The following is a 21,569-nucleotide window of genomic DNA, read 5'->3' as shown; positions in this document are numbered from 1 at the left end:
CTATATGCAAATGCCAGGAGCCTAAGAAATAAGATGGTACAGTTAGAATATATTGCACTAAATGAAAAATTAGATATAATAGGCATCTCTGAGACCTGGTGGAAGGAGGCTAACCAATGAGACACTGTCATACCGGGGTACAAATTATATCGTAGTGATAGGGTGGATCGAATTGGTGGAGGGGTAGCATTGTATATTAACGAGAGCCTTGAATCAAATAGATTGAAAATTCTGCAGGAAACTAAACACTTCCTGGAATCACTATGGATTGAAATTCCATGTGTAAAAGGGAAAAGTAGTGTACTACTGTCCGCCTGGCCAGGATGAACAGACGGACGCAGAAATGTTAAAGGAAATTAGGGATGCAAACAAACTGGGCAACACAATAATAATGGGTGATTTCAATCACCCTGATATTGAATGGGTAAATGTAACATCGGGACATTCTAGGGAGGTAAAATTCCTCAATGAAATCAAGGACAGCTTTATGGAGCAGCTGGTACAGGAACCGACGAAAGAAGGAAAAATTCTAGACCTAGTCCTTAGTGGAGCGCATGATCTGGTGCGGGAGGTAATGGTGCTGGGGCCACTTGATAACAGTGATCATAATATGATCGGATTTGATATTAGCTTTGAAGTAAGTATACATAGGAAATCAAATACGTTAGCATTTAACTTTAAAAAAGGAGACTATGATAAAATGAGAAGAACGGTGAAAAGAAAACTTAGAGGAGCGACTGCGAGGGTCAAACATTTACATCAGGCATGGATGCTGTTCAAAAACACGATCCTGGAAGCCCAGGCCAAATATATTCCGCGTATTAAAAAAGGAAGACGGAAGACCAAATGACAGCTGGCATGGTTAAATAGTGAGGTGAAAGAAGCTATTAGAGCTAAAAGAAATTCCTTCAGAAAATGGAAGAACCGACTGAAAATAATAAGAAACGGCATAAGGAATGTCAAGCCAAAAGCCAAGCGCTGATAAGGAAATCTAAGAGGGACTTCGAAAAAAAAGATTGCATTGGAGGCAAAAACACATAGTAAAAATTTTTTTATGTATATTAAAAGTAGGAAGCCGGCAAAAGAATCAGTTGGACCGCTAGATGACCGAGGAGTAAAAGGGGCAATCAGGGAAGACAAAGCCGTAGCGGAGAGATTAAATGAATTTTTTGTTTCGGTCTTCACCGAGGAAGATTTGGGTGGGATACCGGTGCCGGAAGGTAAAATTATGTATAATCATACCTGATAATTTTCTTTCCATTAATCATAGCTGATCAATCCATAGACTGGTGGGTTGTGTCCATCTACCAGCAGGTGGAGATAGAGAGCAAACTTTTGCCTCCCTATATGTGGTCATGTGCTGCCGGAAACTCCTCAGTATGTCGATATCAAAGCTCCATCCGCAGGACTCAGCACTTAGAGAATTACACCCACGAAGGGACACTCTGCCCAGCTCACCACCGCCGAAACGGGGGAGGGGAATCCGTCCAGCTCATCCCCGCGGAGCGGGGGAGGGACACCACACCCGCCGATGCGGGGGGATCTGGCTTATCCTGCAACCGCAACCGCGGGAGGAGCTGACTGACCCTAACACCGCCGAAGCGGGAGGGGTACAAAACTGCCCTACAGCCGCACGAAGCGGGAGGGAGTGCCGGCAGAATTTTAAGTCTCAATCCAGCCCCGTAAAACGGAGGGGAGAGGAATGCAGCAGCTCACTGTAACACAAACTCGTCTTAACTCTTGAAGAATCCAAGTGAAAAAACTTGAACACGAAGTCTTTCTGAAGTAACTGAAGACTAAACTTGAACCTGAAATGCAACCAGAATAAAAACAATACAGATATCTGGGAGGGGCTATGGATTGATCAGCTATGATTAATGGAAAGAAAATTATCAGGTATGATTATACATAATTTTACCTTCCATATCATCAAGCTGATCAATCCATAGACTGGTGGGATGTACCGAAGCAGTACTCACCCAGGGCGGGACATAGAAATCCCTGACCGCAACACTGAAGCTCCAAACCGGGCCTCCGCCCGAGCAGCCACAGTCAAGCGGTAATGCTTGGAGAATGTATGGGCCGAAGCCCAAGTTGCCGCCTTGCATATCTCTTCCAAGGAGACGGAACCGGCCTCTGCCATCGAGGCCGCCTGAGCTCTTGTAGAGTGAGCCTTCAGCTGGATAGGCGGCACCTTCCCCGCGGCCACATAAGCCGCTGCAATGGCTTCCTTGACCCATCTTGCCACTGTAGGCTTAGCAGCCTGCAGACCCCTACGAGGACCTGTATACAGGACAAACAGATGATCCGATTTCCGGAAATCATTGGTCACTTCCAAGTATCTGATGATGACTCGTCTCACATCCAGATATTTAAGAGCAGAGTACTCCTCTGGGTAGTCCTCCCTACGAAAGGAAGGGAGACATAGCTGCTGATTCACATGGAAGCGAGAAACAATCTTGGGCAGGAAGGAAGGCACTGTGCGAATAGTCACTCCTGCCTCAGTGAACTGTAGAAAAGGCTCTCGACACGAGAGCGCCTGGAGCTCGGAAACTCTTCTGGCTGAAGTGATAGCCACCAAAAAGACTGCTTTCAACGTCAGGTCTTTCAGAGATGCCCTTGACAAGGGTTCAAACGGCGGCTTCTGCAATGCTCTTAGCACCAGGTTGAGATTCCACGCAGGCACCACTGAGTGCAGAGGAGGGCGCAGGTGATTAACCCCCTTGAGAAAGCGCACCACATCTGGCTGCGAAGCCAGGGAAGCACCCTTCAGGCGGCCCCTGAAGCAAGCCAGAGCCGCTACCTGGACCTTAAGGGAACTGAGCGACAGGCCTTTGTCCAGACCTTCTTGCAGGAACGTCAACACTGAAGAAATTGGAGCAGTGAAAGGAGAAAGAGAGCCTGCTTCACACCACGCTGCAAAGATACGCCAAACCCTGGCGTAAGCAGTAGAAGTAGAGCGTTTCCTCGCTCTCAGCATAGTGGCGATGACCTTGTCTGAGAAGCCCTTCTTCCTCAGACGCTGCCGCTCAATAGCCAGGCCGTAAGACCAAAGGGGGAGGGATCCTCCATCACCACGGGACCCTGATGTAACAGGCCCTGCTCCACTGGCAACCGCAGAGGATCGTCGACTGAGAGCCTGATCAAGTCCGCATACCAGGGACGCCTGGGCCAATCCGGACCCACCAGGATTATCCTGCCGGGATGCTTTGCCACCCGGTCTAGTACCCTGCCCAACATGGGCCAGGGCGGGAACACATAGAGAAGCTCTTGTGTCGGCCATTGTTGGAGAAGAGCATCTACTCCCAGGGATCGAGGGTCCCGTCCTCTGCTGAAGAAGCGCGGCACTTGGCAATTGGCCGATGACGCCATCAGATCTAGGCTCGGCTGGCCCCAGCGCTTCGTGATGTCCAAGAACGCCTGAGCAGATAGCTGCCACTCTCCGGGCTCCAAGGTATGGCGACTGAGAAAGTCCGCCTTGACATTCATGACTCCGGCAATGTGGGCCGCTGACAGCTGTTCCAGGTTCGCTTCCGCCCACTGGCATAGACTCATAGCTTCCTTGGCTAGAGGGGCGCTCTTGGTACCTCCCTGGCGGTTGACATAGGCCACAGCCGTGGCATTGTCCGACAGGACCCGTACAGGCTTGAACACCAGTACCGGGATGAACTCCAAAAGCGCCAACCGAATGGCTCTGAGTTCCAGGAGGTTGATAGACCACTTTGCCTCTGCAGGAGACCAGAGCCCCTGCGCTGTCCTTCCAAAGCAGTGGGCTCCCCAGCCCGATAACGAGGCGTCCGTCGTGACGACAATCCACTCTGGGGACACCAGAGGCATTCCCGCAGACAACTTGTCTGTCTGCATCCACCAGCTCAGCGCCTTGCGCACTGCTGGATCCAAGGGAAGACGCACAGCATAATCCTCCGACATCGGAGTCCAGCGCTGCAGCAGAGAGTGTTGTAGTGGTCTCATATGAGCCCTGGCCCAGGGCACTACTTCCATCGTGGCCGTCATAGAGCCCAACAGCTGCACATAGTCCCAAGCCCGAAGAGGAGAGGCTACTAGGAACTGGTCCACCTGAGCCTGAAGCTTGACAATCCGATTGTCTGGCAGGAACACTCTGCCCACTTGGGTGTCGAATCGAACTCCCAGATACTCCAGGGACTGAGTCGGGCGCAGCTGGCTCTTCTCCCAGTTGATGATCCATCCCAGGGAGCTCAAAAGAGCAACTACCCGGTCCACAGCTTTGCCGCACTCTGCATAAGAGGGGGCTCGGATCAACCAGTCGTCCAGATAAGGATGGACTTGTACTCCTTCCTTTCGCAGGAAGGCCGCTATGACCACCATTACCTTGGAAAAGGTCCGCGGAGCAGTAGCCAACCCGAACGGGAGGGCTCTGAACTGGAAGTGTCGGCCCAGGACTGCAAAACGCAGAAAGCGTTGATGAGGAGGCCAGATGGGAATATGCAGGTACGCTTCCTTGATGTCCAAGGATGCCAGGTACTCCCCTGCCTTCACTGCCGCTATAACAGAGCGGAGAGTCTCCATGCGAAAGTGCCGCACTTTCAAGGCCCGATTGACCCCTTTGAGGTCGAGGATAGGCCGGACCGAACCTCCTTTCTTTGGTACCACAAAGTAAATGGAGTAACGCCCCTTGCCAAGCTGACTTTCTGGCACCGGAACGACCGCACCCAGGCGGATCAGATTGTCCAAAGTCTGCTGCACAGCCACAGCTTTGACCGGAGACTTGCAGGGAGAGAGTACAAACCCGTCTCTTAAGGGTCGGCAGAACTCCAGCTTGTAGCCGTCTCTGATGACTTCCAGCACCCAAGCGTCTGAAGTTATTGTGGTCCACTCGCCCAGAAACGAGGACAGCCGTCCTCCAATCTGCACTGGGGCGTGGACCAATACCCCGTCATTGGGTACGAGACCCTGGGGGAGGACCGGAGGGAGCACCTCCGGGACGGCGGTCTCTGCGAAAGGAATGCTGCTTGGGGGAGAAATTCCTCTTAAAGGAAGTGGGGGCAGAAGCACCCGACCTGCCCGGGCGGTACCGACGGGCTTCCTGAAACCGTCCTCTGGAGGTACCGGGACGAGCACTCGCCCGAGCCCTGACCTCCGGCAACTTCTTGCCCTTAGACGTGCCGAGATCAGTCACGATTTTGTCCAGCTCGACCCCAAAGAGCAGCTTGCCTTTAAAAGGCAATCTAGCCAGGCGGGATTTTGAGGCGTGGTCAGCAGACCAATGTTTCAGCCAAAGCCACCGCCGCGCAGAGACAGTCTGAGCCATGCCTTTAGCTGAGGCTCTCAAGACATCATACAGCAAGTCTGCCAAATAGGCTAAGCCCGATTCCAGGGCTGGCCAATCATTCCTCAAGAAATGATCCGAGGGGGAAGCCCGCTGCACCATAGTCAGGCACGCCCTGGCCACATAGGAGCCGCAAACTGAGGCCTGCAAACTTAAAGCAGCCGCCTCAAAGGACGACCTTAAGGCCGCCTCCAATCTCCTGTCTTGGGCGTCCTTTAGGGCCGTGCCACCTTCCACCGGCAATGCCGTTTTCTTAGTCACCGCAGTGATTAAAGAATCCACGGTAGGCCACAGATAGGCCTCACGTTCACTCACAGCCAAAGGATAGAGGCGGGACATAGCCCTAGCCACTTTAAGGCTCGCTTCTGGGACATCCCATTGAGCCGCAATTAAGGTGTGCATGGCATCATGCACGTGGAAGGTTCTAGGCGGGCGCTTAGTCCCCAGCATAATGGCAGAGCCAACAGGGGCTGAGGGAGAGACGTCCTCCGGAGAGGATATCTTCAAAGTGTCCATGGCCTGTAACAACAGGTTGGGCAAATCCTCCGGGCGAAAAAGCCGCGCTGCAGAGGGGTCATCCGCTCCATCCGAGCGGGGATCCGTCTCCACCAAGGAATCCGCAAAGGACCGTTGGGAGACCTCAGACACGCTGCCCTCATCTACATCGGAGGAGACAAATTCCTCCAAGGCCTGGGAATCAACCCGAGGGCGTTTACCTCTGGGAACCTCAACCTCTTTACCAGAGGAGGGAGCGGGGGCAGCGTTGTGCATGAGGAAGGCCCGATGCAGCAGCAAAACAAACTCGGGGGAGAAACCCCCCAGACTGTGCACCTCCGCAGCCTGGGCAACAGCCCTAGGCGCGCTCTCAACCGGCGCTCGCAATAGCGGGGGAGAGACATGCTGCGCATCCAAAATGGCGTCCGGCACGAAACTCCGCGAAGGAGCCGCGCGGGAAGAACGGCTCTTAACTTTAGCCGCTTCTGTGCCGTCGCCCAAATCAAGGGCGTTCATGGCATTAATGTCTCCAACCTCAAGGGCGGCCCAAGAAGAAGCCGTCCGAGCCGCGTGGCCGGCCAAGATGGCGGAGGCGAGGAGCGGGGGATGGGCGTTTATGGCGGGAAAAACCGCCACGCCGGAGGAAGGACCGGGACATGCATCGGTCGCGAAACTGTCACCCACCAAGGGCGAATCCGGCTTGAAGACCCCCGCATCCCCTCTAGAAGCGCTCGAGCGACCCGGGGAGCGACCCTTTGCGCCCTCGCCCTCCGACGCCATGAGCCACGAGGAGAAGAATCGGGGAACCCCCGCCCGCTATAAAAAGGTAAAATTACCTGCTGTCCGCTCCGAGTTGTAACGACCTGGTGTCTCAGTGAGTAGCTGCAATAGACGCTTAAATAAACGTCGAAATAAACGCCTTTAAGGCCGTTCAAAATTTTTTTTTTTTTTTTTTTTAACGGAGCCAGCGGGAGGGGGGAGAAAAGGAGGGACCTGGCACCACCAGGTTTGCACTTGCTCAAAAGAGCCCTCAACCCCAGGCACTCAACAAAACCTAAAAATTAGGCTTGGAGGCCTAGCCAGAGCTGCTGCTGTGTGTGACCACCACCTGCTGAGATAGAGAACATACTGGGGAGTTTCCGGCAGCACATGACCACATATAGGGAGGCAAAAGTTTGCTCTCTATCTCCACCTGCTGGTAGATGGACACAACCCACCAGTCTATGGATTGATCAGCTTGATGATATGGAAATGGTATTTGAAGCTGACGAGTCGGAGAAACTTAATGAATTCTCTTTAAACCTGGAGGATGTAATGGGGCAGTTCTACAAACTGAAGAGTAGCAAATCTCCTGGAGCGGATGGTATTCTTCCCAGAGTATTGACAGAACTGAAAAATGAGCTTGCGGAGCTATTGTTAGATATATGTAATTTATCCTTAAAATCGAGCGTCGTGCCGGAATATTGGAGGGTGGCCAATGTAACGCCAATTTTTAAAAAAGGTTCCAGAGGAGATCCGGGAAGTTATAGACCAGTGATTCTGATGTCGGTGTTGGGCAAAATGGTAGAGATTATTATTAAGAACAAAATTACAGAGCATATTCAAAAGCGTGGATTAATGAGACAAAGTCAACATGGATTTAGTGAAGGGAAATCTTGCTTCACCAATCTACTATATTTCTTTGAAGGGGTGAACAAACATGTGGATAAAGGTGAGCTGGTTGATATTGTGTATCTGGATTTTCAGAAGGAGTTTGACAAAGTACCTCATGTAAGACTCTAGAGGAAATTGGAGAGTCATGGGATAGGAGGTAGTGTTCTATTGTGGATTAAAAACTGGTTAAAAGATAGAAAACAGAGAGTAGGGTTAAATGGTCAGTATTCTCAATGGAGAAGGGTAGTTAGTTGGGTTCCCCAGGGCTCTGTGCTGGGACCGCTGCTTTTTTACATATTTATAAATGATCTAGAGATGGGAGTAACTAGTGAGGTAATTAAATTTGCTGATGACACAAAGTTATTCAAAGTCATTAAATCGTGGGAGGATTGTGAAAAATTACAAAAGGAGCTTACCAGACTTGGAGACTGGGCGTCTAAATGGCAGATGACGTTTAATGTGAGCAAGTGCAAAGTGATGCATGTGGGAAAGAGGAACTCGAATTATAGCTATGTCATGCAAGGTTCCACGTTAGGAGTCACGGACCAAGAAGGGGATCTAGGTGTCGTCGTTGATGATACGTTGAAACCTTCTGCTCAGTGTGCTGCTGCGGCTAAGAAAACAAATAGAATGTTAGGTATTATTAGGAAAGGAATGGAAAACAAAAATGAGGATGTTATAATGCCTTTGTATCGCTCCATGGTGCAACCGCACCTCAAATATTGTGTTCAATTCTGGTCGCCGCATCTCAAAAAAGACATAGTGGAACTAGAAAAGGTGTAGAGAAGGGTGACAAAAATGATAAAGGGGATGGGACGACTTCCCTATGAGGAAAGGCTAAAGCGGCTAGGGCTCTTCAGGTTGGAGAAAAGGTGGCTGAGGGGAGATATGATAGAGGTCTATAAAATAATGAGTGGAGTTGAACTGGTAGATGTGAAACGTCTGTTCACGCTTTTCAAAAATACTAGGACTAGGGGGCATGCGATGAAGCTACAATGTAGTAAATTTAAAACGAATCGGAGAAAAGTTTCCTTCACTCAACATGTAATTAAACTCTGGAATTCGTTGCCAGAGAATGTGGTAAAGGCGGTTAGTTTAGCGGAGTTTAAAAAAGGTTTGGAAGGCTTCCTAAAGGAAAAGTCCATAGACCGTTATTAAATGGACTTGGGGAAAATCCACTATTTCTGGGATAAGCAGTATAACATGTTTTGTACATTTTTGGGATCTTACTGGGTATCTGTGACCTGGATTGGCACTGTTGTAAACAGGATGCTGGGCTCTATGGACCTTTGGTCTTTCCCAGTATGGCAATACTTATTATAATGTCCTCATTTCTGTTTTCCATCCCTTTCCTAATAATACCTAACATTCTATTTGCTTTCTTAGCCACCGCCGCACACTGAGCAGAGGATTTCAACGTACCATCAATGATAACATCTAGATTCCTATTGTGGAAACCTTGCATTACATAGCTATAGTTCAAGTTCCTCTTCCCACATGCATCACTTTGAACTTGCTCATATTAAACGTCGTCTGCCATTTGGATGACCAGTCTCATAAGGTCCTCTTGTAATTTTTCGCAATCTTCTTGCGATTTAACAACTTTGAATAACTTTGTGTCATCAGCAAATTTAATTACCTCACTTGTTACTCCCATCTCTAGGTCATTTATAAATATGTTAAAAAGCAGCGGTCCCAGCACAGAACCCTGGGGAATCCCACTATCTACCCTTCTCCATTGAGAATACTGACCATTTAACCCTACTCTCTGTTTTCTATCTTTTATCCAGTTTTTAATCTACAATAGGACATTACTTCCTATCCCATGAGTTTCTAATTTCCTCAGGAGTCTTTCATGAGGTAGTTTTTCAAATGCCTTTTGAAAATCCAGATACACAATATCGACTGGCTCAATTGTATCCATATGTTTGTTCACCCATTCAAAGAAATGTAATAGATTGGTGAGGCAAGATTTCTCCTCACTAAATCCATGTTGACTTTACTGCTTATTTTCAAAACAGAAGGGCGGCCATCTTCCGACACAAATTGGGAGATGGCCGCCCTTCTCCCAAAGCCGGCCAAATTAGCATAATCAAAAGCCGATTTTGGCCGGCTTCAACTGCTTTCTGTCGTGGGGACGGCGAAAGTTCAAGGGGGCGTGTTGGCAGGGTAGCGAAGGCGGGATGGGGCCGTGGTTAAGAGATGGCCGGCCTCGGCCAATAATGGAAAAAAGAAGAGCAGCCCTGACGAGCATTTGGCCGACTTTACTTGGTCCATTTTGTTTCACGACTAAGCATCAAACAGGTGCCCGAACTGACCAGATGACCACTGGAGGGAATCAGGGATGACCTCCCCTGACTTCTCCAGTGGTCACTAACCACCTCCCACCCTGAAAAAAACAAATTCAAAAACTTTTGTCTTTTTTTAGAATATGTCTTTTGCTATGCCTCTGTCCCTGTGACGGCAGTTGAAGATGTCCTTCCCTGCAACGGCATTTGAGGACATCCAAAGTGTTTCTGTGAAAAGAACAGCCATGCTTTTGCTATGCCTCTGATGCCCTTATTTATTTAGATTTTTGATCACAAGTAGCAGCAGTGGGGTTTGAACTGGTCATCTCTAGATTACAAGACCAGTGCTTTAACCACTATGCCACTCTTCCACTCCCTTGTAATTTGGCCATCCCTGTGGGAGGGGGGCAGTATGCAGGTCCCTGGGGGAGGTATGTATGTGTCAGCGGAGGCATAAGGAAGCCATGGACGTTCTTATTTCAAATATTTTCGACGTCCTCAACTGCCCGCCCCCCACAGGGATGGCCAAATTTCAAGGGAGTGGAGTAGTATGGCAGCATGGTGAGTGGCCTAGTGGTTAGCGCATTGGTCTTGAAATCTAGAGGTAGCTGGTTCAAATCCCACTGCTGCTACTTGTGATCCACAATCTAAATAAATAAAAAGGGTGTCAGAGGCATAACAAATGCATGGCTGTTCTTCTCACAGAAACATTTTGGACATCCTGAACTGCAGACGCTTCCCCTCCTTAGGAAGGAAATCGTGTGCAAATGAGCTAATAGCAAGCAGCTCATTTGCATGCAATTTCCTTCATACATGCCCATTCCTTTCCAGATCAATAAGGGAAGGGCTTTTTACATTCAGTTAGTGGGACCAGTGCACTACAAATGCTGGCTCCTCCCACAACCAAATGCCTTGGTTTGAGATGGCCGGCCTCGGTTTCCATTATTGGCAAAAACCGATGCCAGCTATCTCAAACTCGGTGATCTCAACAATTATGTCGAGATTTGGCTGGCCCCAACCGTATTATCGAAAAAAAAAAGATGGCCAGCCATCTTTTTCAAAAATACGGTTGGCTCCGCCCATTTGCAGAGCCGGCCACGGAGATGGCCGGCGCCGTTCGATTATGTCCCTCCATGTCTCATTAATCCATGCTTTTGAATATACTCTGTAATTTTTGTTCTTTATAATAGTCTCTACCATTTTTCTCAGCACCAAAGTCAGGCTCACCGGTCTATAATTTCCTGGATCTCCTCTGGAACCTTTTTTAAAAATTACATTGGCCACCCTCCAATCTAATGGTACCATGCTTGATTTTAAAGATAAATTATATATTACATACAATAGTTCTGCAATTTCATTTTTCAATTCTATCAGTACTCTGGGATGAATATCATCCGGTCCAGGAGATTTGCTACTCTTCATTTGTCAAATTGAGCCATTATATCCTCCAGGTTTATAGAGATGTCATTCAATTTTTCCAACTCGTCAGCTTTGAATACCATTTCTGGCAATGGCATCTCTCCCAAATCTTCTTTGGTGAAGACTGAAGCAAAGAATTCATTTAATCTGGTGTATTCCATAATGGTGCACATAGGTTTTTGAAATGCCCACAACCCACCCATTCTACGCTCATGCCAGGCCCCCTTTTCGACTGCATGCATTAAAATTTACATGCACTGTGTTGTAGAATATGCCTAGAAATTTGTGCACGTAAATTCTAAATTAAGCCAATTAGTGCTGCTAATTGGTTAAGTATCAAATATTGGTGCTGATTAACTTGTTAATCAATTAAATTGTGCGCACAATTTGGCCATGTGGCCAAATTACCATGCACAACTTAAGGTGCCATATATAGAATTTGGGGGTAAAGGCATATAAGGTGTATAATTTTCAGACAGCTGATTTACATAGGCAGAATTCTCTTAACCCACAAAAATCCCTTTGAAATTTGCCCTCCAAATGTTAGATTTTTCAGCTGGGATGATCATGATTGTTATTAAAATATTGGAGGGGGGGGGGGGGAATTAGAGGATTGAATGTAAATTGAAGTCGGGTGGGGATGGGAAACTAAGCCTCAAGGTTCATCTAGATTGCCAATATCTTTGCAGCAGTCCTGAATAGGACCATGGCACAACCAATTATTTACCCCACACAGCATAAGAAACTAGGGAGCTTGGAGGTCAAAATGGAGATTGGTTTGTTTGGCCTCACCAATAATCAAGGTGTTCCCTCTGACCCTTTAGTGAATGATTAGTTAGCACAGTTTAATTTAAAGCCTTTTTTCTTCACAACTGAGCATCAAAGTTCAAAGATAAGCCACCATTGAAGTTCCAAAGTACTTCTAGGAGCTGTATGCATCAAATGTATGCTTTCCATAGCCATTGCTCTTCTGCTAGGAAGAGCTGCCTCAGAGTACAGCAGTTCAACAAAGATCCTATACAGCAGAAGTCCCTTGGGCATTACATCAGGCTGATCCAAATTAATGTGCAGTTTTTAGGAATCTGACATTATTACTGGAATTATCTTTTCTGTTAAATGTGTTTTATAGAGGTACAGAGCGATATACGCTCTGTTGATTTTAATGAGTTGTGACTTTGGTATTTTATGCGCTTGAATATTTGCCCACATGCAGGAATATGGACTCATCCCCTAATGGAAAATAATATAAAGGAGCACTGTAAAAAATTCGAAGTTAGAATGTCATTTAGCCATCTAGAGACGACACAGTAATTAACTATTGACACTTGTGAATAAGCTAGCACAAATTAATCTTGACACATTTGCAGACGAGTGATATCTTACAGTGAACACTTTGTAATTATATTTCAAAATGAAAATTAAATGACACTTAAAACTAGGTTGTCATGCCCAATGAAGCGAGTTTGTAGCTCAACCAATTGCCAAATAAAATTGAGAATTTGAGCCACATGGTGCTTGGATGCCTATACATCTACAGTGTATAGTAATTGTATAACGATGTTTAAGATACATCACGTACACAATGGCATGCTTTAGGAACACTATCCACACATCGTATGCTTTGTGATGCAGCAGTGATCCCTTCACAATCACTTACAAAGATCCTTGACCTTTTTTATAAATTGTTTTAAGTGTCTGTCTGCTAAATTGATAAAGACACTTATTTTTCCATTTAAGATTTTTAAAAAATCATACTTGAAATTATGTTCCTTTAAATATGTATAGTCTGTTCCCTGAACAATTTAGCTTTTACATCACATCTACTCTGACTCCATAAAGACGTCACATCTGTAACTGATAAACTATAGGGGTGTTTTACTAAAGATTGGCTCAAGTTATCTGCAGCAGGGCCCATAGGAATAAAATGGGCTCGGCTGCAGATAACTTAAGCTAATCTTTAGTAAAAGACCCCCTATGTCAGTAGAGAGAGAGCACCATGTTAGGCCAACAAAAAATTAAATGAATTAGGTGGGGGGAGGCCTTAAGTAGAGATTATTCCTTTATAATGATAATGAATGTTGGAAACTAGATTTTTTCAGAACCATGAAGGGAAATGTTTTTCCTGTAAATGTGTACTCCCTTAGTAAAATCGGGAATACACATGTAGATTTTTGTCCTACCCAAACCACACCCCTACCACACTCCCCTAAAGTGGTGTGGATTTCCCCGTGTAAATACTGGCTTTAGGAAACTGTCACATAGATGCATATTCAGTGTAAACGTATGCTGATATTTATCTGTGGAGATGCTTTTAAAATAATCCCCATAGTGCAAGAAGCTGTCTCGGTATGTTTGACCTGCGATCACCTGGGTTAGGCCTAAATTCTTGATAATGTTGAGTGAAGAATCTTTCACGAGGATATTATGTTTACTACTAACAAGGTAATTTTGTAAGTCATGTTCTAGCCATAGAAAATAGCTCTTGTAAACTTGTATAGGTGAATACACATGTGCAAGCGTGTAGCCAGCAAGAGCATTCATATATTTACAAAGTACACAAGTAGACCTTCCTGGGAGTTTAGTTTGGATGGAGTTTTGTTGTAGTTGTGCACATTCTAACATATATGTATACACACATGAAGGGCAATTCAGTAATCTAGGTGCTTGCATTTATGCGCACTTTGTGCCTGTGAATGTATAGAATAGGAACCTGATGTGCATAAGTTCACACTTATGGGGGAATTCTATATATGGTGACTAAACTTGTGTGCACAAATTTGGCAGTGTGGCTAAATTGCATGTACAACTTAATTGATTAACAAGCCAATTGGTGCTGATAATTGGCTAATATCAAGAAATTATCGGCACTAATTAGAATTTATGCGCACAACTTTCTAAGTATATTCTGTAAAGTGGTGCATATAAATTCTAATACAGGGATCTCAAAAGGGGGCATGGCCATGGGAGGGGCATGAGCAGGTCATGGACATTCCTAAAACTTCTGTGCACTGTTAACGGATATGCCTAAGTTAGGTAGGGGCATTTACACCAGGTATTAGTTGGTATAAATGGCTGCACCTAAACTTTAGTCATAGGGACAATGCTACGTATATTCTATGAACCATGCCTAACTTTAGGCGAGGTTTATAGAATAGCACTAAGCACATTTTTTTTCATGCCAATTTTTTTCAACAACATATATAGAATTCCCTACTTAACCTACAAAAGTGTCTGCAGGGCTCCTTAGCATTATTCTATTATGGTGCACGCAACTTATATAGCACATAAAGACAAGGGAATGTAGACATGGGCAGAGTGTAGGCAGCGCTCCCAATTATGTCTTTACTGTAAGTTACACTTGTCCTTGCCACATCTAGGAACCTGCAGATATGCCAGGTCTATGGCTGATGTAACCGTGGGCGTGTAACTGATACCAATTTATGCTAGTAGTCTATTATGGAAACTGGGTGCCTAGGTGCCCTTATGAAATAGACTCCTACTGTGTGCCCTGTGGGTTCCTAAAGAGACACCCAGCAGTGGCTTTGCCCCCCATAGAGTGTGCACACATATTTGCACCTGAGTGGAGCAGGTGCAAATTTGTGCAATATTTGTTTGCATGCAGCTGGAGATAGTTCTGAGTGTTTATATGACCTTTATAAAATCCTTCTATATAAATGAAGAGTGACCGACGTGCCGCACGTGCGCAGAACAGCGCAGCTGTTCTGGGCATGTGCAGCACGTCACCTCCTACGCCCGCGGCCCGCCCTCAAAAGCTGGAGTTAGTCACACTAGGGCAGCCCATGCCAGCGCTCCTGACCGGCTGCTGCGGACGATCATTGCCGGCGGGGACAGAAAGCTGCGGGTGACCGGCGAGCACCAGCCGGGGATCGTCTAACAGCGGCTCCGAGGCACAGTCCGACAGGTCCGATGACCTGCTGCCGCCGCCGCTGCTGCTGTGACCGCAGGCCATGCTGGGAGCCAGGCGCTTCCCTCTGCCACCATCCCCCGGTGTGGCTTTCCTGGGCGGGGGCGGGGCTCGGACCGCTTTCTTGACGGTGCTTCTGGGCGGGCTGGGCTTATTCTTAGCACTGGGAGTGCTGCGGCGGGACGGGCGGGGCGGCTTAGCGGAAAGGTGCGAGGATTTGGGGGGCGGTGGAGGAAGCTTGTCCGGGGAGGTGCGTGGGTCCCGCAGGAAGGGGTGCGCCGGGGAGGGGGCTCGGTGCAACCGCCACGCCTGCTGTAGCTTGGAGTCGGCGCCACACACAGCTTCCATCACATATACACGCTCTCTGTCTCCGCAATGATTCATCTACCCCAGTGCCACTCTGCACCGCCCCCCTCCCGTCACTCCAGCTCCAACAGATTCTTCTCAACGAAAGCTGACAATGCCTCCATCCACGAAACTAAACACCTCTCAACAACAGAGGATATAGTTTGCCTCCCCCCCCAACACCATCGCATTAGGCTTGGAGAAGAAGGGATGAACCGGAGGGAGGGAGGGGAAACATGGATTACTACTAAAAACATTACAAAAAGCTGCCGTCATCGCATGCTGGCTGTTGGATCCAGCTTGGTTCGGCTGTTCCTTTCAGAATTTTAAACACACACACACACTTTCTCTCTGAACTCACTCTCACACTCTATTTCTCTTTCAGACAGACGCACACACACACACTCACTCTAACACACACATATACACACTCTCATTCTCTCATCAACTTTTAAATTACATTTGAGAAATAAAGGAGTGTGGTAGCCGTGTTAGTCCACTCTTAAGGTTATCAATAGAAATCAAACAAAATAAAACATGGAAAATAAAATAAAATGATACCTTTTTTATTGGACATAACTTAATACATTTCTTGATTAGCTTTCGAAGGTTGCCCTTCTTCGTCAGATCGGAAATAAGCAAATGTGCTAGCTGACAGTGTATATAAATGAAAACATTCAAGCATTACTATGACAGTCTGTCAGGGTGGGAGGATGGGGGTGGGTCGGAGGTATGCATGGGGACATCAAAGCATATCATTGATATTCTAACAGGATGGGTGTGGATAGGTGAGGGGTGGGGTGATCAACAGAGACATACAGCTTTATGGTTTATAATGGGCCAGGAACCCCAGATCCTTGTTAAGTCCTTTCTGTTGGGTATTAAAATATTCAATCATTCTGACTTCAAAGGTCTTACGTTCTTGTATGGTTATCCACAAAGGAAAGATATTCAACATAAAGGGATCTTTCACTTGCTCATCTTCCAATGTGGTATATATCATTCAGTGTAAAAAATGTAACGAAGGATGCTTTATTGGAGAAACAGGCCAGATGCTTAAGACAAGATTCAATTTACATAGACATCACATGAACAATACAGCCAGTAGAGCCCCCACCCCGGTGGGACAGCACTTCACAGAACCAGGACACTGTACCAGTGATTTCACAGTGAGAATACTGAAAGGTAACTTTAAAACCATACAAGAACGTAAGATCTTTGAAGTCAGAATGATTGAATATTTTAACACCCAACAGAAAGGACTTAACAAGGATCTGGGGTTCCTGGCCCATTATAAACCATAAAGCTGTATGTCTCTGTTGATCACCCCACCCCTCACCTATCCACACCCATCCTGTTAGAATATCAATGATATGCTTTGATGTCCCCATGCATACCTCCTACCCACCCCCATCCTCCCACCCTGTCAGACTGCCATAGTAATGCTTGAATGTTTTCACTTTTATACACTGTCAGCTAGCACATTTGCTTATTTCCGATCTGACGAAGAAGGGCAACCTTCGAAAGCTAATCAAGAAATGTATTACGTTATGTCCAATAAAAAAGGTATCATCTTATTTTCTTTTCCATGTTTTATTTTGTTTGATTTCTATTGATAACATTTGAGAAATAAAAAATCTTTCCCGTTTTAATGGGCTTAATGGCTTGTAGGTATATAATAGGTGAGTTTTTGGAAAATTTTATAGCAGGCCTGTTATAAAATAACCCCTGCCCCCCAGTGGGGTTTTCCATCTCTGGTCCAGAAATTCAGTTTTGATTTAATGTTATTGTGTTTCACACAGATTGCAAGACAACAACAGCAGCTTTTGCAACAGCAGCACAAAATCAACCTACTGCAGCAGCAAATTCAGGTCAGTGTGTTTGCCACATTCCAGTCATTCTCCTTAAATTCTTCTTACTGTAGATAGTAAAATAGTGAGGGGCCATAGAGGTTTCTTCATCTCTGCTAAGAAAGCTATTGTATTGTCCGGATAATGCCACTGAAAGTATGGGTATGACTCCATTGAACAGCACTTATCTGAGTAGCAGCTGCTCCTACCTGGATAAGGGCCCCTGAATATCAGTGTTTATCATATACAAAATATTTATTCAGATATAGAAACTTTGTGACTTAAAATCAGCATTTCAACATAACTGATCAAAGATGTACTAAAATGCTTTATTACATGCAATTTTGCACACTTGGAAAGGAAAGAAATATTAGAAAAAAGTCATTATAATGTTGGCTAGTAGTCTATGTGAGAGACTTGGGAGCAATATCCAGAATGGACTCTCGCTCTTTCATTTAGAAAGCACAGAGGGTGCTGTGCAGGCAGTGCTCACAGATATCTGGAAGAGACACACTCAAAACTGACATTTGACCGATGGATTCAGGGTGCATCCATACTGGGTATTGGCAGGAACTATGGTCTATAATCTCTTAGGGCATCTTTTACAAAGCCGCGCTACCAATTCCCTGTGTGGCAAATGAAAGGAAGCCCATTCAATTCCTATGGACTTTCTCTCATTTGCCGCATGGAAATCGCTAGCTTGGCATTGTAAAAGAAGCCCATAGTGAGGACTACTGTGGTGTGAACTGGGTAGTAGAAGAAAGGTGACACCCAAATGGGTCAAAACTACCAGCGATTGTGAATGCAGGTCCTTAGTTCCCTAATTTTGTAGCCTTTTTTTTCCCTCATCCCCTGGTTGTAAATGTCAAGGAATCAGTAGCACCAACTGGGCTACCAGCTCAAAACTGAGGAAAGTTACTCAGAAGTGAAAGAAAATGAGCCAAGCCACATATAAAACATTTACTATGCCTGAAGTTTTCTTTCTGATATGGAGTAGAGCTTCAGTCTACTTTTCATGGTGATTCTCGCCTCAACTGGATTCTCCAGCAACAACTTCATGAAAAGCCATGGGAATCAGTCAGTCAGAAGCAGAGAGAGCAAAAGCCCATTGCAAAGCTAGAGTAGTAAGAATTTATTTTTCTAAAGAAATTTTGAGTTTATTTGGTAGAAATTATTATATTTGAAAAGGACATTATCTCCTTTCTTCATCTCAGTGGAGTTCTTATATGTTCTAACAGCTTTTGTCTTAGCAGCTTTTCATTGTGTTTTAAGAGTAGCCACCGGAAAATGACTTTTGTTTGCAAATCGGTGTAAGGTTTCCTGGGATAGATACAGAACTCCAGTATTGTGTTCAGAAACAAGCTTGAGGACTAAACTGCTGCTTCATCTCCTAGCTTTTCATAAGAAATGTTTCCATCAGGGTGGACCCAAACAAGATCCTTTTCTGTCGCCAAGCAGTCCCAGTGCTGCATTTGAATAGTAGAACAATGCTTCTTAATGCTGAACATAGACAGAGACACTCTGAACCAGGGGTGCACAACTCAAGTCCCTAGAGAGCCATGAACAGGTTTGGTTTTCAGAGTAACCATAATATGCAAACTAACCCATTTCTTAAACTAAGCACATGCAAATGGGTCTCATAAATATTCATTTTGACCCACCTGAAAGTCAGACTTGGAGGACTAAAAGTGTGCAATCCTGCTCTGTACCAGTGTATAGTTACACAGGCTGTTGTATTTATGGAAATTAAAAAATAAATGATTTAAAGCAATAGCTCAGGAGCATATTGTATATAAGTCAGATTTTACCAGTAGGTTTGTACATTGTTTAATAGCTCTGTGTTCTTTATTTTGGAAAAGATTTTCTGTCATGGAGTGGGCAATTTCCAAAAGCTATTTATCTGGGTGTAACTGGGCAATTCGGCTACTTGAATACTGCACACTCTGTATGTAGGTAAATTAATTGTGTTGTATCACATGTGTACTGATGCCCACATCTTAGTAGAACAAACAGTCCAACCTTCTGTTTTATAGATCATGGTTGTGTACTTACTAATAATACTGTTAGAGACCATTAGAAAAATTATAGAGACTTTCTCCAGCTTGTCTCATAAGCTCTACCTTTCATTCCCCATCCCCATATATCAATAATTTTTCTGCTTCAGTGATAAAAAATCAGTTCTTGTGCCATAAATCAATTATTGATAACACAAGTGAATTAATAAAAATCCAGAGACAGTCGGTAAAAACTTTCCCCCAGAATCTATATTTGGAACCCAAAATTGGGCTCTGATCCAAAATGTGCACTCAACTAAATTGACTAATGAGAGAATTACTACTACTACTACTACTACTATTTAGCATTTCTATAATGCTACAAAGCATACGCAGCGCTGCACAAACATAGAAGAAAGACAGTCCCTGCTCAAAGAGCTTGGGTACTAATTGGCACCAATTTAAATTTGTGCACACATTTTGCTATACACTATTCTATAAAAATGTGTACCCATATCCCATTGCATGCAACCCAAAAAGGAGTATCGCCAAGGGATGGGTGGGTCAGAGGCATTCCTAAAGTTTGCATCAGAACAGCATGGGGCATTAATGCATCGAGGATGTGCGCTTAAATTGGGCACCGGGAATTTACACCTGGTTTCAGCAGGCATAAGTTTGGGCACCAAAATTGGTATTTAATGCTCATCGTTGAGTGCCCATTATAAAATAGCATTGAGTACCAATTTTTTCTAGTGCCAAATTTTGAGCACCATTTTCTGAATTTAGCCCTTTATATACTTATCTCAAACAAATGCTCATATCGCTGTCAAGCTGCCATCGTAACACTACTTGATGTCAAGTTTTAAAAATCGCAAAAACGTCTGCTTACTGATGTAAAAAATACAAAAATACAAAACAAGAAAGCAAACAAAAAACAAACTAAAAGAGAAAAAACTTTATTGTTCTCAACAAAGTTTTTTCTCTTTTAGTTTATTTTTTTGTTTATGTATAGTCTACTTTCTTGTTTTAAGTTTTAAAAATTTGCATCAGTGGTTGGCGTACCAGGGGCATAGCCACGGGTGGGCCTGGATGGGCCCAGGCCCAGCCACTTTTGCTCCAGGCCCACCCACCATAACTAGCCCCAACTCAACAACATCCAAAAATCATTTTACTAACGACTGACGTCATGACTGCAGAAGCAGAGTACAGCCGGCTCAGCCTTCCCCTTCTCTCAGCTGTGGTCCTGCCCTCATTTCCTGTTTACACAAGGGCGGGACACTGAGAGAGAAGGGGAAGGCAGGCTGAGCTGGCTGTACTCTGCTTCTGCAGTCACAACTTCAGTCAGGTTAGTAAAATGAGTTTTAAGCTATGGCTGGGCAGCAGGAAAGCAAGGAGGGCTGTTGAGGAAGAAGAGGTCCGGCAGGGGGTTGGAACTGGAACTCAGAGGGGCAGGTGGGGTTTGGGGCATCACTGGACATGGAGGGGAGAGCTGAGGAGCATCGCTGGACATGGAGGGGAGGGCAGGGGAGAGAGGAGAAATCGCTGGACATGGAGGGGGGAGGGCAGAGGAGAATCGCTGGGCATGGATGGGATGGAGGAGAGGGCAGGGGAGAGAGGAGAATTGCTGGATATGGATGGGGGGAGAGGGCAGGGGAGATAGTACAGTTGCTGGACATGGATGGAGGGGAGGGAAGGGCAGGGGAGAGAGGAGAGTTGCTGGACATGGATGGGTGAGGGGAAGGGGAGAGAGGAGAGTTGCTGTACATGGATGGGTGAGGGCAGGGGAGAGAGGGGAGTTGCTGGACATGGATGGGTGAGGGAAGACAGGAGGAGATGCACATGCATGGAGGGGAGAGAGGAGAAATGCTGGACATGGATGGAGGGAAGGGAAGAGAGGAAGTGAGATGAACATGGATGGCGGGGCGGAGAGAGAGGAAAAATGGTGGACATGGATGATGGAGAGGGAAGAGAGAGAGAGAGAGAGGAAGGAGATGCATATGGATGGAGGGGAGTGAAGAAAGAGGAAGGAGATGCATACTGACAGAGATGAGGGAAAGGGAAAAGAGGAGAAAAACTACACATGGATGGACAAAATAGATGCTGGATGGAAAGAGGGAAGAGAGGGGGCAGACGCTAGATGGAAAGGGGAGAGAGAGGGGGCAGATGCTGGAAGGAAAGGGGAGAGAGAGGGGGCAGACGCTGGATGGGGGGGGGGGGGGGGGTTAGACTGTTCACTGCCTAGGGCAAAAAAAAGATGTATTTAGTTATTAAATATATCTCTTTTGCCCTGGC

General features: G+C 45.9%; 1 protein-coding gene and 1 long non-coding RNA gene across 2 annotated transcripts in view; one reads left to right on the top strand and one right to left on the bottom strand.

The window, feature by feature from the left end:
- Positions 1-21,569, top strand: part of SOX6 (SRY-box transcription factor 6) — an 802,914-nt gene that overhangs the window by 318,839 nt on the left and 462,506 nt on the right. The window contains exon 6 of the mRNA XM_030201055.1: positions 17,236-17,304. Within this exon, the coding sequence (XP_030056915.1) occupies positions 17,236-17,304 (69 nt within the window). The remainder of the gene's footprint in view (positions 1-17,235; positions 17,305-21,569) is intronic.
- LOC115468913 lies at positions 14,820-20,058 on the bottom strand. The gene is made up of 3 exons (XR_003941929.1): positions 20,048-20,058; positions 15,839-15,843; positions 14,820-14,907 (listed from the first exon to the last, which is right to left on the bottom strand). It is a non-coding gene; the product is annotated as an uncharacterized LOC115468913 (long non-coding RNA).

The sequence above is a fragment of the Microcaecilia unicolor genome, chromosome 4, assembly GCF_901765095.1.
Source record: "Microcaecilia unicolor chromosome 4, aMicUni1.1, whole genome shotgun sequence".
Taxonomy (NCBI): Eukaryota; Metazoa; Chordata; class Amphibia; order Gymnophiona; family Siphonopidae; genus Microcaecilia; species Microcaecilia unicolor.
The sequence above is the reverse complement of the archived record's forward strand: the minus strand, read 5'-3'. Positions and strand labels throughout refer to the sequence as shown.